The sequence below is a fragment of the Neomonachus schauinslandi genome, chromosome 7 (assembly GCF_002201575.2).
Source record: "Neomonachus schauinslandi chromosome 7, ASM220157v2, whole genome shotgun sequence".
Classification (NCBI taxonomy): domain Eukaryota; kingdom Metazoa; phylum Chordata; class Mammalia; order Carnivora; family Phocidae; genus Neomonachus; species Neomonachus schauinslandi.
In genome coordinates this window covers 28,734,312-28,749,454 of record NC_058409.1, presented here as the reverse complement: position 1 = coordinate 28,749,454, position 15,143 = coordinate 28,734,312, and the positions used below count along the sequence as shown (strand labels likewise).

At 44.6% G+C, this 15,143-nt stretch overlaps 1 protein-coding gene across 1 annotated transcript in view; it reads left to right on the top strand.

Annotated features, from left to right (window-relative positions):
• KLHL3 (kelch like family member 3) overlaps positions 1-15,143 on the top strand; it is a 71,154-nt gene that overhangs the window by 44,597 nt on the left and 11,414 nt on the right. Inside the window, exons 6-8 of the mRNA XM_021701909.1 lie at positions 10,284-10,401; positions 10,809-11,006; positions 12,716-12,817. Of these exons, the coding sequence (XP_021557584.1) occupies positions 10,284-10,401; positions 10,809-11,006; positions 12,716-12,817 (418 nt within the window). The remainder of the gene's footprint in view (positions 1-10,283; positions 10,402-10,808; positions 11,007-12,715; positions 12,818-15,143) is intronic.

Below are 15,143 nucleotides of genomic sequence, written 5' to 3'. Positions count from 1 at the left end.
TAAGATTGAGAGATTTCCCATATACCTTCTGCCTCCACACATGCATAGTTTTCCCCATTATCAACATCCCAGGTTATTTTCTTTTAAATTCAGTTTTATCGAGGTATAATTTATACACAATAAAATTCACTCTTTTTAGGGATACAATTTGATGAATTTTGAGAAATGTATACAGTTATTTAACTACCATCCTAATCAAAACATGGAATATTTTAAGCACTCCAAAAGGTTCCCTTGTGCTGCTCTATAGTCAATCCCCTTCTTCTACCTTTAGGCCTTGGCAACTACTGTTCTGATTTCTGTCCTTACAGCTTTGTCTTTTCTAGAATGTTATATAAATGAAATCATGCCATATGTAGCCTTTTGAGCTTGCCTTCTTTCTTTTAGCATAATGCTTTTGAGATTCATCCATGTTGTTGCATGTATAAAGAGTTCATTCCTTTTTATTGCTGAGTAATATTCCACTGTATGGACGTACCATAATTTGTTTATTGTTCACTTGTTGATGGACATTTGGGCGTCCATTTTTGGCTATTAAAATAAAGCTGTTTGAACATTCACTTACAGATCCCTGTGTGGACTTATATTTTAATTTCTCTTGGGTAAATACCTAGGAATAGGATTGCTGGGTTGTATGGTAAGTATATGTTTAATTTTATAAGAAATTGCTAAACTGTTTTTCAAGACAGCTGTACCATTATGTACTCCCATCAGCAATGCATAACAGTTCCAGTTACTCCACAGCCTTAACACTATTTTTATTATCTATTTTTAAAGATTTGTGCCACTGCAATAGGAATGCAGTGGATCTCCCTATGGTTTTAATTTACATTTCTCTAAAGACTAATGATGTTGAGCATCTTTTCATGTGCTTATTTGCTGTCTCTATATCTTTTCTGGTGAAGCCTGTTCAAATTTTTTTCCCTTTAAAAAAATTGGGTTATTTTATTCTTACTGATTTCTAAGAGTCCTTTGTATGTTGTGGATGTAAGTCTGTTATCAAAATTGTATTTTGCAAATATTTTTTCCCGACCTGTATCTTGTCTTTTCATTTTCTTAGAAGTATCTTTGGGAGAGCAGAATTTTAAAATTTTGTCAATTTTTTCCTGTTATGATTTATGTATTTTGTGTTTTATAAAAAATTCTTTGCATAATCTAAGATCACAAAGATTTTCTTCTATGCTTTTTTCCTAGAAATTTTAAAGTTTTAGGTTTTGCATTTGGGTCTATGATCCATTTTGAGATTTCTTTTTAATATGGCGTGTGAGGTAAGGGTCAAGGTTAATTTTTTTTGTATTTGAATGTCCAGTTTTTTCCACAGCATTTATTAGAAAGATTCTCCTTTCTCCATTGCGTGGGTTTGGTACCTTTGTTGTAAATAATTGACTACATATGTGTTGGTCTATATCTGGATACTATTCTGTTCCTTTTATCTATTTGCCTATCTCTACACCAATACCATGTTGCTTTGATTACTAGCTTTATAGTGTCTTGAAATCAGGTAGTATGAGTCCTTCAGTTTTTTCTTTAGAGTTGTTTTGCCTATTCTAGGTACTTTGAATGTTCATTTATCTTTCAGAATCAGCTTGCCTATTTCTACAGAAAAGTCTTTGATAGGGATTGTGTTAAATTTTTAGGATCAGTTAGGGGGAATTCACATATTAACAATACAGTAGTCCCCTCTTATCCTGGGAGGATATATTCCAGGACCCCCCATGAATGGCTGAAACCATGGATAGTATGGAACCCTATATATACTATTTTCTTCCTGTACCTAAATACGTCAGATAAACTTTAATTTATAAACTGGACACAGTAAAAGATTAATAGCAATAATTAGTGATAAAATAGAACAATTGTAACAATATACTGTAATAAAATATGTATATATGTGGTTTCTTTCTCTCAAAACATCTTATTGTACTGACTCACCCTTTTTCTTGTGATGACAAGAAATGATAAAATGCCTATGAGGTGAGATGAAGTGAGGTGAATGACGTAGGCTACTATTGACCTTCTGACCATACGTCTGAAGGAGGATCATCTGCTTCTGGATCAAGATTGTTCATGGATAACTGAAACTGTACAAAGCAAAACTGTGGATAAATGGGGGGGGTCTGTTATACTAATCTGATCCACTATCACAGTGTATATCTCCATTTATTTTTGTCTTCTTTAATTTCTCTTAGCAACATTTTACAGTTTTCAGCATATGGATCTTGTAGTTCTTTTGTTAGATTTATTCCTAGGTATTTCATAGTTTTTGATGCTCTTGTAAATGTTTTATGTTAAAGTCTTGTTTCTAATAGTTTATTGCTACTGTGTAGAAATAAAATTGATGAGAAAGACATTTAATGGAGGGGAGGTCAGTTTGGTGATGGCTTCATTAGTTTCTGAAAAGCAGGGGCAGTAGTTCCAGAAGGTGACCCTATGCCCTGGGCTAACACTTCAGGGAGGTATTCAGCATTCTCTTCTAGAGTGTTACCTCCTTCACTAAACTATAGGTTCCATGATGGCAGGCATTACTCATCTCTGTCCTTGGCACATAGCCTAGAGTCTGGCACAGAGTGAGCAATAGTAAAAGTTTACATGAATGAAAGATATACATATATATGTGTGTGTGTGTGTATGTGTGTAATATACATATATATACATATTAAGATTTTATTTTGAAGTAATATCCACATCCACTGTGGGGCTCAAATTTACAACCCTGAGATTAAGAGTTGCACACTCTACTGAGCCAGTCAGGTGCCCTGAAAGATTTATTTTTATTTTTATTTTAAGATTTTATTTATTTGACAGAGAGAAAGAGAGAGAAAGAGAGGGAATACGCTGGTGAGGGGCAGAGGGAGAGGGAAAGAATCTCAAGTAGACTCCATGATGAGTACAGATCCAACATGGGGCTCGATCCCATGACCTTGAGATCATGACCTGAACCAAAACCAAGAGTCAGATGCTTAACCAACTGAGCCACCCAGGTGCCCCAAGAGATATATTTTTATTTTATTATTTATTTATTATTTTTATTTTATTATTATTTTCTTTGGAGAGAGAAAGAGCATGAGATGGGGGAGAGTCAGAGGGAGAAGCAGACTCCCCACTGAGCAGGGAGCCCAATGCAGGGCCTCGATTCCGGGATCTGGGATCATGACCTGAGCTGCAGGCAGATGCTTAACCCACTGAGCCACCCAGGCGCCCTCTCCTGCCTCTTTCCACAAAGGAATCACCTCCCTCCTAGCTCCAAGCTTGTACTTTCTGACCACTACACAATACAACTCCACAATGATGAGCACAGCAGATGATGATGATAACCACCCCCAAATGTGAGCCCTCAGAATGTGCCAATCCCTGGGCTAAGTGATGTACATTTATTATCTCATAGGATTTATATACTTATAATTATCCCCATTCTACACATGCGGAAATTGGATCTTGGGTTTGTCACCTACGCATTATGTCTTAGTTACGTATTTCTGCATTACAAATTACCCTAACCTTGGTGGCTTAACACAGTACATGTTTATTATCTCAGTTTCCATGGGCCGGAGTGCTGGAGTGGCTCTGCTGGGTCATCCTGGCTCAGGGCCTCTTGTAAAGTTGTAGTTGAGCTCTTGGTTAGGACTGTAGTCATCTCAAGGCTTGTTTGGGGTTGTGGGGTGGGGGGAATCTGATTCTATGCTCACTGTTGGGGTTGCTTGTAGGCCTAAGTTCCTTACCCTCTGGGCCTCTCCATGGGCTGCCTGAGTGTCCTCACGACATGGAAGCTGGTTTCCCTTAGGGTGAGAGATTCTCTGGGAGGGCAGTGAGAGAGCGTGCCCAGGACAGAAGCTGTAGTCTTTTTATGACCTGTTCTCCAAGTGATGGGACATTGTATCTGCTGTATTTCGTCTGCTGGGTGTAAGTCCGTAAGTCCAGCCCACACTCAAGGGAAGGGGAAGTAAGTTCCATGTCTTGAGTGGAGGAGTGTCAGATAATTTGTTATGTATCTTTAAAGCACAGCTAGTAAATAGCTGAGCTGAGATTCAAACCCAGGAGGACTGACTCCAGACCCCGTAGTTTGAGCTGTTCTATTATATTGCCTCCATATTTCACAAAAGCATTTTTTGCTGGGTACTCTGTGGAAAGAAACTCGATTCCTGCCCTCTGGGGACTTTTAAGAAGTCCTCTGAGAAAGTAAGGTAGAAATACACAAGTGGATGGGAGGCCTGGGTGGCTTTGTCGCTTAAGGGTCTGACTTTTGATCTCAGCTCAGGTCTTGATCTCAGGGTCATAAGTTCAAGCTCCATGCTGGGTGTGGAGCCTACTTAAAAAAAAAAAAAAAAAAAAAAGGAAATACATAAGTAGCCAAATAAGTAGAGGGAGAGAAGTAAGGAGATAATTGGACTAGTTGAAGGAACAGCCACAGGAATTGCAAGGGCAGGCTAGTTTGGGCTTTCATGAATTCAGTCCAGATAGGCTTTCTGACCGAGCCCACTTTGTGAAACACAGCAGTGGAGAGAGAGTTGCCCTGTCTTCAGCAATTCTCAGCAGCGAGCTCTGTTTGCCAGCCAATCCTCCTCCTCAAAAGAAATGGGACTCTGCCTGGAGATAGCTATAGAGGCTAATGAGAGTGTTTTTTCCTGAGCCATATATGCACAGATCATACTGACACATTCAAGCTGGAACAGCTAATAGCATCATCCGGGCTCCCACACATTCACCACCCAGCACTTCCCTGAGCCTGGGTTGCTATGGACAACCAGAGGCTGTCTCCCAGTCTCTCAAAACACTCCTACGTAACCCTGTTCCACAGATGGCAGCAGAGAAATGAGGTCCCAGCAAGATGCAAATGAACCTTTGGAGATGTACTGAGCCTGGCACTTTTCACTGTCATTTCAGTTCAAGTGACATCTCTATTCAACTCTTTAAAAATGACACTGAAAAACCATTTGGGCCAGAAGTAGGCGGCTTCCTCCTGAGTTGGGCTGTCCTGCTTTCAATAGATGGCATTGGAAACAAGGCCCTTGGCAGGGTGGGTAGGGTGACTTCTCAGCTGGGCCAGGCCCCTGGGTGGGCACTGCTCCTCTTCCATCATGATCCTTCAGATGGACCCAGGCCACACCTAGAAAACACCCTAGGGTCCTGAAAAAGCCCCATCATCACCCTGGAATTAGTGGGGCTCAGTCTCCTATTCACAGATCATAGGTGTCCTTTTCTACCATTTATAGGGAGTCTGTTTTTTAACAACTGCTTTAAACAATAGTAATGATGCTGGTGTCAGTTGAATAATAGAAGCTAACATTTAGTGTGTGTGATGTACCAAGCTGTGTGCTACGTGCTTTTTGTCCTTTAAGGCTCCTGACAGCCATGAGAGAAACATCCTATTATCCTGATAATATAGGTAATGAAAGTGAGTTTGGCAAGGTTAAATTTCTTGCCCATGGTCACACAGCTATTTAGTGACTGGGCTGATAACCTGAGCCCAGATGTGTCTGACTCCAAAATCCATGTTCCCACTCCTTCTCCCTCCCCTGGGTCTTGCTCTCACATTGCTGGTTCTCTACCCGCCACACTGTCTCTGCACTTTGGCTGTCGGTTCTTGCCTCGAGCACCTGTTGCTCAGGAACCTGCTGGGACAAGTCTTCTGCCTCGACCTCGACATGCTCCTTCGGATGAATTGGTGTTAGCCCTGCGGCCCCACGCACCAGGGTAAGAGAGACTCTCGCTTCCTGCCCTGGCCCGAGGGACCGACTGGCTGGGCCTGCCTTCTGCCCAGCTCACCGGTCATGGAAGAGAGTTTGGACACACCCTCCACTCTTGCCTGATGAAAAAAGTTTACAGAGCCCAGATCGTTCCTCTCACCATAGTGGAGAGTCTAATGACTTAGAGGTTAGGGTCGTGCCTGACAGGTGAGCCAGAAAGCTCTGCTCTGTTCCCCTACTGCACCTGTCCCTGGCTAGTCTCGGGTACCGGGTACCTCATGGCTCTCACACAGACTGGTTGTCATACTCATACATGCCTTCACTTCCCCTGGCACGGTGCTGCAGTCTAAATCCTCCATGGAAGGAGACAGCCTTATATATTTATTTAAAAACCATCTTGTTAGGCTGGGAGTGAAATTTCCTTCCTAAGGAATCAGGTAGTCTTTCCGTGGTCTCACTAAGCTCCCTACAATAAATGGCCATTGGACTTTCCAAAATGAGAGTGTTTCCCTTGGGGGTTGTCCAACAGCCTTGCCGCCCACGGTTGAGTCTGGCTCACCTGTATTCTGTCAACCAGAATTCTCCATCCACCAGAACTTCTGCAGCCTTCAACACTGTGGCTCTTGAGACTTGGGGTTAGGACCCTGCGGTGTGCTGCCAGACTCCCAAGTACACTGCACTTCTTGAACATGAGTGAATTGTGTTTGGTCTAGCATAATTGTTAGCCTGGAACCAGTTCTTTATTGTGATGCCTGTATGACCCCTGGTAGTTCTTTCTCAGGGTTACCTTAAAGGATACATGTTAAAAATAGCAATCATTTAGCTGATCGGACTCAGTAATTTCTATTATTGGCATTACAAGTCTTCAGTAAATTGGGACTCAGGGGTGTGGGGGACAGAAAGAAATATGCTTGGGAAACATCCTGGGCCTGAGTTTTTCTGGAAATGTAAAATGAGGGCTTGCAGGAAAGAACTGTTTAATTGTCTTCATGCCCTGACATCTTACGGTCTTCCTAAGTAGCTAGAGGTTTATAATTTTAGAGATGTCATGCATGTAGACTCGGGGGAGTACTCATTTTTGTCTAATTGGATGCTAAGATCAGGTATCTATGGAAACAGTCTTCCGTTAGTATTCAAGATAGGAAATGTTTTTCTTTTACTCTGCACGATTACACAACGAGTATAGCGTTCCTTGTGTGATGGCTTCTTGCAAGGCCTGCCGTAGAAATTGGATTTCTTAGGCCTGTGAAAGAAGCAGAAGGTACACCTTCTCCTCCCCCTGCCTTGAGCTACCTCTGCATCTTCAGAAACCAATGGTCCTACCCCACAAAACCTCATAATTACTCTTCCCAGATTATTGTACAAGTTGAATATTAAAAGTTGTGTCTCAGCAGTGGCTTTATAAACTCCAAGGCAAGTTTATTTTCAAAACCTTGTTCTGTATTACTTTTGTCTTTCTACTCAGGTTTTACCTTACCATTGACATTTTTTTGCATTTGTATAATGTGTTTCTGTGTGACTCTGAAAATTCTCAGAGATGAGTACTGGATTTTCTCCAGTACGAATATACCTCCCTACCCCCGGCATAAGATGGTTTCTGGGGCATGGTGAGGTTCCTTGAAAGCTTTGCCTTTATTTTGTTTTATTTTTTAAAATTTTATTTACCAAGGAAGCCTGTTAACTTGTACAGGGAATAAGCAGTCTTTCTCCTGGTGGTTGAGTGAAAAGATGGGAAAAGTTCTCTTCTTCTCTTTTTATTTATTTTTTTTCCTCTCAAAATCTGTCTCCAGAATTGTAATCTAGTGTCCAACATATCTTAATCCCAGAAAGTGACATTCTAGACCGTGTATTTTCTTCCATTTGACTCTGTATTTTTTGGTTTGGCTTTTTGTATATGCTACTAACCATTTGTTCGTTCCTTATTCCAAGTATCTGAGTCCTACTTTTACCTGACACCATGAGGCCCTAGGATTATCTTGGTGATTGAGGTAGATACATTTTCTGTCCTGGCCAGGGTCACCATCTCACCAGGGAGACAAGGTAGCCAGGCAGTTACAGCACAATGTGGGGCAGTTTTAATGAGAGAACCCAGGGCATGTGTGATCGCAGAGAAGGGACAGTAACTCAGATGTGAGATCAGAGAAGTCCTCTTGGAGGAGGTGACACTTGGTCAACTGACACCTGAAAGATAAGCATGTGTTAGAGCAGAGGGATCCAGACAGGGGAAAGAATGTTTCATGGAGAGGGAACAGAAGGTGTTGAGTGCCTGGGGTGTTTGCAGAAAGAAAACTAAAACCTGGTTTTGTTCTTACTTAGTCCCCCAAACCAGATTTATAGAAAATTATTACAGTATTGTGCCTTCGCTTTAGCTTTACCAACTCAAAACCAGAAGGACAGTGCGCGTTCTAGGCATGTTTAAGAATGCGCGGCAAGTCACTGGGCCCCGGAGGAGTAAGGTGGGCATAGTCTGAGTTTGCCAAGAGGCTGTGTTCATTAACATCCCCCTTAAACTGTTCTTGGATGCCTAAGCAAAGGATTAAGAAGGGAAGTAATGTCGAATTCAGCTTTTCTCTGACAAGGGCCCCTCTTGACACAGAGCAGCAGACCCCCTGAGCTGCCTAATGGAGAGTCAAATGTAGAATGTTTATTTCCAGAAGAAGTAGTCACAGTAGTCTAAGCTTGGACCGTGTGTCCTGGGTTCCTTTGGAATGTTCCAGAAGTCAGAAGTGACTTCTGAGTTTTTGAACATTGGACACCCACATTTGACCACAGACAGCTGTGACCACGCATGTGGGCAGTGGGTGAGCCTGGATCTGGAGTCTTGGGGCATAAATGGTGGATGAGCACTAGTTGTCGGCTCCAGTTCTGCCTCCTGGTGTAGATGCTGTTCATCTGAGGCATGTACTCTTGGGAGCTCACATAGATTTTGATCATCACTCCTCTCCCCAAACATTTGTTGTGGAGAAGTAAAAGTACTATGGTAGTTCATAATGGCAGAAATTGTTAATGGAACATCAGCAAACCCTGTGGTCCAAGGGTGAAAACAGTAGTTATCGAAGTATGAATCTCGGAATAGCAGCATCAACCTCAACCAGGAACTTGTTAGAAATGCCCATTCTCTGTCCCACTCCAGACCTGCTGAATCAGCACCTCTGGCAGGGGCCCAATAATTTGTGTCTTAACAACCCACCAGGTGATTCTGATGCACACTGAAGCATGAGAAACATAGGAGTAAATAATACAAGCTACAGGTAATGAGAACATCCTGAGACTCCTACTGATGGGCTGCCTGTGATTTCCACCCCTTTCTTGCCACAGAAGAAGGCATCTTGGAATGCCAGTGAGCGTGATGTCCTAATGGGGGCGGCCATGAATTTGCACAAGTTTATTAAAATGTGTACACTATTGTTAACTTGGCTACTTTATTTTTTATTGATGAATAACGTGTGACAAAAATCTTGGCAACAGGGATACCACAGTTAAATGCTGTGGTTCTGTTACTATAGCTGGACCAGTGGCTTTCATTCTTTCTTTCTTTCTTTTCTGATGATACCCTACAATAAGAAATACGTTTATATTGTTATCCAGGAGACACCTACATGTGTGTATAACCCCAACAAGTGTTTCATGAAGTAACACCCTTATTATATTTTCTGTGCTGCTCTGTTAAAAGTATGCTGGTTGCAATGCATAAAATTCTTCTCATGACCCACTCATGAAATGTGACCTACGGTTTGGAAAAACATGGATATAATGAGCTGTCTTTGCGTGGACTCTGTCTCTGGAGCAGGAGAGGGGTGGGGCTGCCTTCACCTCCAAGTCAGGTAGACTTGGTTTTCGGTCTCTGTTCTGCTGCTCTCAGCTGTGTGACCTTAGGCAATTTACTTATGTTCTCTGAGCTTTAACTTCCTCATCTGTCAATATGGATAATATCTCCCTCATGGGGTTTTGGTGACACGTAAATGACAACACATTTCACATGGTGACTGGCACTGGTAGCCACTACCATACTTGTGGGAACAGTATTGTTAGCACTGTTTTTCAGAGCATCATCAGTTATATACATTTCTGTGGTCACTACCCCAAAGCAGTCTTTCACAATTTTGCCCCAGACTACAATGAGTAAGTGTTCCCTGTAGTCTGTGTATTCAGAAATATTTTTGAGGTTATTTTCTCCTCAAAATGCATCCAAGTTCTGCACTCTATTCCAAAATAGATTCAAGTTTTGACACATATTTTGGAATATTTTGTTTTGATACAAAATTTCATCCCCCCAGCCCAAATCCTTGAGGGCAGTGAGATTGTAGAGCATGCCCTGAGTGGCTACATGTACCACCAGCATAGCCTTGAGCATAGGTATTTGGGAAGTGTAGACCTTATGATGGTGTTTCTGTGGCAAGATGTCCTTGTTAGACTTTTCTTGAATTGTCCTGTTTGTTGGTGATTCGGGGTAGCATCTCCATGTATGTAACTCTGTAAACTGGCATGTCAGGTCACTCATGGACCCTGGGCAGTTGGCGTGTGCAAGGACCAGGAATTGATCACACATGCATCCATTAGCTGGGGAGACCCAGCTAATGTTTGTTTGTTTTTCTGGAGGTCATGATTGTGGTTGGTGGCCAGGCCCCCAAGGCGATCCGCAGCGTGGAATGCTATGATTTCGAAGAGGACCGGTGGGACCAGATTGCTGAGCTTCCCTCCAGGAGATGCAGAGCAGGTGAGCAGCACCATCTGTCATTTTGCAGCCTGCCTTTCCCCAGCTTGTCTCTGCTTACTGCCGGAAACCCTCCCCTGCTCCTTGTGTCCACAAACATCTATGCATTTACAGACTCTCCCCCTTTTCCTTCTCCACTTGCCCGATTTCTGGCTGCCCCTTCTGGGGTCGGTTCTTATGTGCTTAGGGACTTCACGCTAGGACAAGTATTTGCTTGAATCAAACAACATTGGAAAAGCATATATGAATAGAAATCCAGTGAGCCCCATGAACACTTCCAGTTCTGTAAAGTTGGAGATCACTGTGGTGAATTATTCATGTGACTGCCTGGCTCCCTTGTTGTCACATCGTCACCGCATGAGTGATCGGCCGCCTGAGATGACCTCCATGCCTTGGTTTCCTGTGTGCAGGTGTGGTGTTCATGGCTGGTCACGTGTATGCTGTGGGCGGGTTTAATGGCTCACTGCGAGTGCGAACCGTGGATGTATATGACGGTGTGAAGGACCAGTGGACATCCATCGCCAGCATGCAGGAGCGCCGGAGCACTCTGGGCGCAGCCGTACTCAATGACCTGCTCTACGCTGTGGGGGGCTTTGATGGCAGTACTGGTAGGTCTGGGATGTGGTCCCCACTCCTCCCAGCCTGGGACATGCCCTCAGTGCAACCCTGGTTGCTCAGCCAGCTCTTGGGCCAACCTTCTGTCCATCCATAGCTCCTTCCTCAACAGCATACTCATCCTGCCTCATCTCCTACCTTGCTTGCCAGAGCCAGGCCTTCCTATACACAAGATATGTAACTGCCCACATGCTATCATTTCTAGGACTCTAGGAAGGATCCTGCGCTCAGAAGAGGTCCTTTTCTCCTCTCTATTATATGGGAACCCATTTTTTCGAAAGACAAGACTTAGAAAGAGAGCATGCTCAGCTGCAGGGCATCTCAGGACTGTCCGAAGCCTCTGCTGGATGGACAAGAGAGCTGGGGTTCAGCCATGGGAGAGACCTGGCTCGGGCCCTGCCATCTTTTTTTTTTTTTAAAGATTTTATTTATTTATTTGAGAGAGAGAATGAGAGACAGAGAGCACGAGAGGGAAGAGGGTCAGAGGGAGAAGCAGACCCCCCGCTGAGCAGGGAGCCCGACGTGGGACTCAATCCCGGGACTCCAGGATCATGACCTGAGCCGAAGGCAGTCGCTTAACCAACTGAGCCACCCAGGTGCCCGGACCCTGCCATCTTTGTCCATTGCCTTTTTACTGCCCCAAGAAGCTTTGCCTGGCTGTGTCACTGCGGGAGCATCCCCTTGCTCCTGGCTTCTGTGTCACTTCAGAGTTCAAATCAGAAACTACGAATAGATGTGGACTTGGAGAGATTATCTCATCTCTCCTATGCCTCCAGGTGAAAGTCTCTGTAGACAGTAACTCTGTTACTGAAATGCCCCCAGGGATGTGGAAAACAATATTTTTTACTTCCCTGAATTTTCATTTGTGTCTTTACCACTTGGTAACCTTTCCCAGTCTTCTCTTTGCCTCACTCATAAAATTCCAGGGTCTGCAGTTCCTCCAGGGGCTGCCTGTAGTGGGTAGGACCCGAGTAATAAAGAGAAAAAAAGGGAGTGGAGCGTTGTTTCTTTTAGAAATTGCTCTCAGCTGCAAGTAGAAAACCTCACCAAACTGTGGCTGAAACAATTGAGAGTAACTGTTTTACCCATGAAACAAGGAGTCTGGAAGTTGGCAGTTGCTCACTTCATCCCCTTGCTCAAGAATATTGGGGCCAAGCTCTTTAAACGTCCCTTGGCTGTATCCTCCTGATCATAAGATGGCTGTTACAGCTCCAGCCAGCACACTGGTATTCCAGGTTGCAGCAAGCAGGTTGGTGTTGCACCTATGTCAGAAAAACAAAGACTATTTCAGAAATGCCCATGAGACTTCTGCTTGGGCTTCTTTGACTGGGTCACCCCTAGGGAGTCTGGGAAGGTAAGTGTTGAGATTTCTAGCTTCTAATGTAGAGGAAGAGAAGGGAAAAGAAGGTGTTCGGTGAGGCAACCTCCTATTTTCCCTCCATTCTGTAGGTGTCACAGTTTGCATTCGCAGGGCAGTTCTGTTGTACCCCCGTGTCCTCTCATGACCCGCCCTGAGTCAGGCCTCAGTGGACCTCTCAGGTACTCACTGTAGATGTGCTTCAGGGAGGTGCCCCAGACCACATGGCAAGGGAGAGGTGGTGCTGAGCCTCACAAGTGGGCTTCTCACCCTCTCCCAGCCTCACTTGGGCACACTGGGTGAGGCCTGGCACCGTAGAATCCTCATGAGTCTCTCGTCTCCCAGGCCTAGCGTCCGTGGAAGCCTACAGCTACAAGACCAACGAGTGGTTCTTCGTGGCCCCGATGAACACGCGGCGGAGCAGCGTGGGTGTGGGTGTCGTGGAGGGTAAGGAACGGCAGGGGGCAGCCGCCCATCCGTGCCCCAGCCCATGGGTCTTGTCCTAAAGCCCTGGCTCTGTTCCCTCCATCACGGCTCTGAGTCAGGTACCAGCATCCTGACAGAATAGGTGAGGAAGGTTGAGGTGCAGAGAAGTGTAGCTACTGGCTTGAGGCTAGCGGGTGGCCCGCCGTGTTGGGAAGAGTAAGAGGAGCCTAAGGGGGAACACTGGCCTGTCCCTGTGGCTACTTGTCACCAGTTTTGTCGCAGGTTGAGGAATCTAGAGTTAACATATAACCTGGGAGTATAATGGGGTGGGGGTCAGAGTTCATTTTGTTTAATTTTGTCCTCCTGTTCCTCTGTTGACCATTAACACATGAACAGAGCCTTGAGTGAGGTGGGCATTTCTTCCCAGGTCTGATTACTGTCACTGCAGGACAGGTGGGTGGGAGAGTCCTGCTCTCGTCAGGAAGAGTGTGTGGGTGAGGCGGGTGGGAGGGATGAGGTCTGGGGCCCAGTTAGACAGGGCTCTGTAGTTTATAAAGGGCTCTTTTATATACAAATTTTGTTCCCTAAACCTTTTGAAGGAGATAGGCAGGGCTTAGATTTTCTCCATTCTACAGATGGGGACGTGGAGTGCCAGAGAGACACGTGCTGTGCCCATTAGTCAATAGCACAGCCATTCCTTAACCCCGGGTCTTCTGACTCCCAACTCAGGGCTTTTTCCATTATGCTACACTCTTTCAGACCATTAGCAAATGCTGATAGGGAGTTTTATAAATACGTGTGAATTCAGTGTCTTAAAGCATAGAGTATGAGTTAGACAAAAATGTTATCCTTTGTAGGACAACACTGATTCATTAGCCTGTCCTGAAAGGGAATTTAGCTGGAATATCTGTGCATTTAGACTTTTATGCAGACATTCTCTCTCATGTGCGCCCCCAAGAACACACGTACTTGCTTTGGGGAGAGTGTAATGTGCAGCGATTAGACATTGACAGAAATATTCTTTTCTCTCCCTGCTTTTCTTGGTTTGTACCAGTATTACATAAATTTCCGTTTAAAAGTACGTATCATCCTAACATACTAAATAAGTCATCTTGGGGAGTGCAAGGATTTTGTCCTCCTATCAAGATAAATTGTTTTTCTTTTTGCAATCTCATCCTCCTGGTGGAACAGAAGTTGATTTGTCTGCCAAATATAAGTGCTTTGTCTAGCCACCTTCCCATTTCCCTCACCTTGTTCCTCAGCCAGGAATATCAAACAATAGAGTAGGGGTTAAAAATAGCAAGTCCCTGTTAATAGACTCAAGGAGAAACCTTGAGTGGGTATTTTTGCAGCTGACGCAAGGTTGAGATGGTTGGTGGGGGTTCGAGAAGTTGCCTCCATGGTAGTGCTTTGAAATACTCCCCTTGACAAGGGCTCCTGGGAGCACGTTCTGTGTGTGGGAGAAATGCTATCTTGTAGAGTGCCTGTTGCCACAGAGGGCAGCCTGGCAATGTGTTGATCTTGTGCACCCTGACTTTGAAGCCCTTTGGCTGTGGGTCACCCTGGGGCAGCAGAGGGTCCTCCTCACAGCGCTTAGGAGAATGTTTCAGGAGGATCTCATGGGGCCTCTGCTTGCCTGTGGCCTTGTAGTTTCGGCTCTCCACTTTGTCACGGTACTCTCCTTCTCCCTGTCTCCTTCCATGGCTGCCTGGTCTCAATGACTCTGGGGTTGCCCTCGGGAGATTCTCATCTCCTCTACACCCCAGGCCTTCCTCCTCCCTGAGTGACTTAGGCTTTGGCAAGGGGTGGGCAGCTGGGTGGGTAGGTGGTTGTGTCCTGGCCAGTGCACATCGCGGGAGCACCCTGGACCCTGGAAGAGCTTCTGGATCAGGCATTTTTCTTCTGGCTTAGAGGAGGGCAGAACTGGGGAGGAAGTGTCCCTTTCTTTTAGAAGCTCCACTGGAGAGGACTCTGGGGCAGAAAACAAAACCAGCCTCAATGACAGAGGAAGAAATAATTTTACATTTGATACGTCAATAGTCGTGATGGTCCAGCACAGTTTTGAGCCTCTTTCTAACTTAAAAGAATTGCAGACTTCCAAATAATAGTTGTAGTTTCGTTATCTCTCCCTTAGTAAAGCACATAGTGACAAAAAAACCTCTTTTAGTTAGTAACTCTATTAAGTGGATTTGCACTGGGCGGTGTTCATTTGGTCTACAGCTAGTGTTTAAGATCTTTGTTATAACTCACTTGTTCCCCATTGGTCTGTGGCCCACAGGTGAGGTAGGACTTCCCCTGCCACACACACACACACACACACACACACACACACACACACACACACACA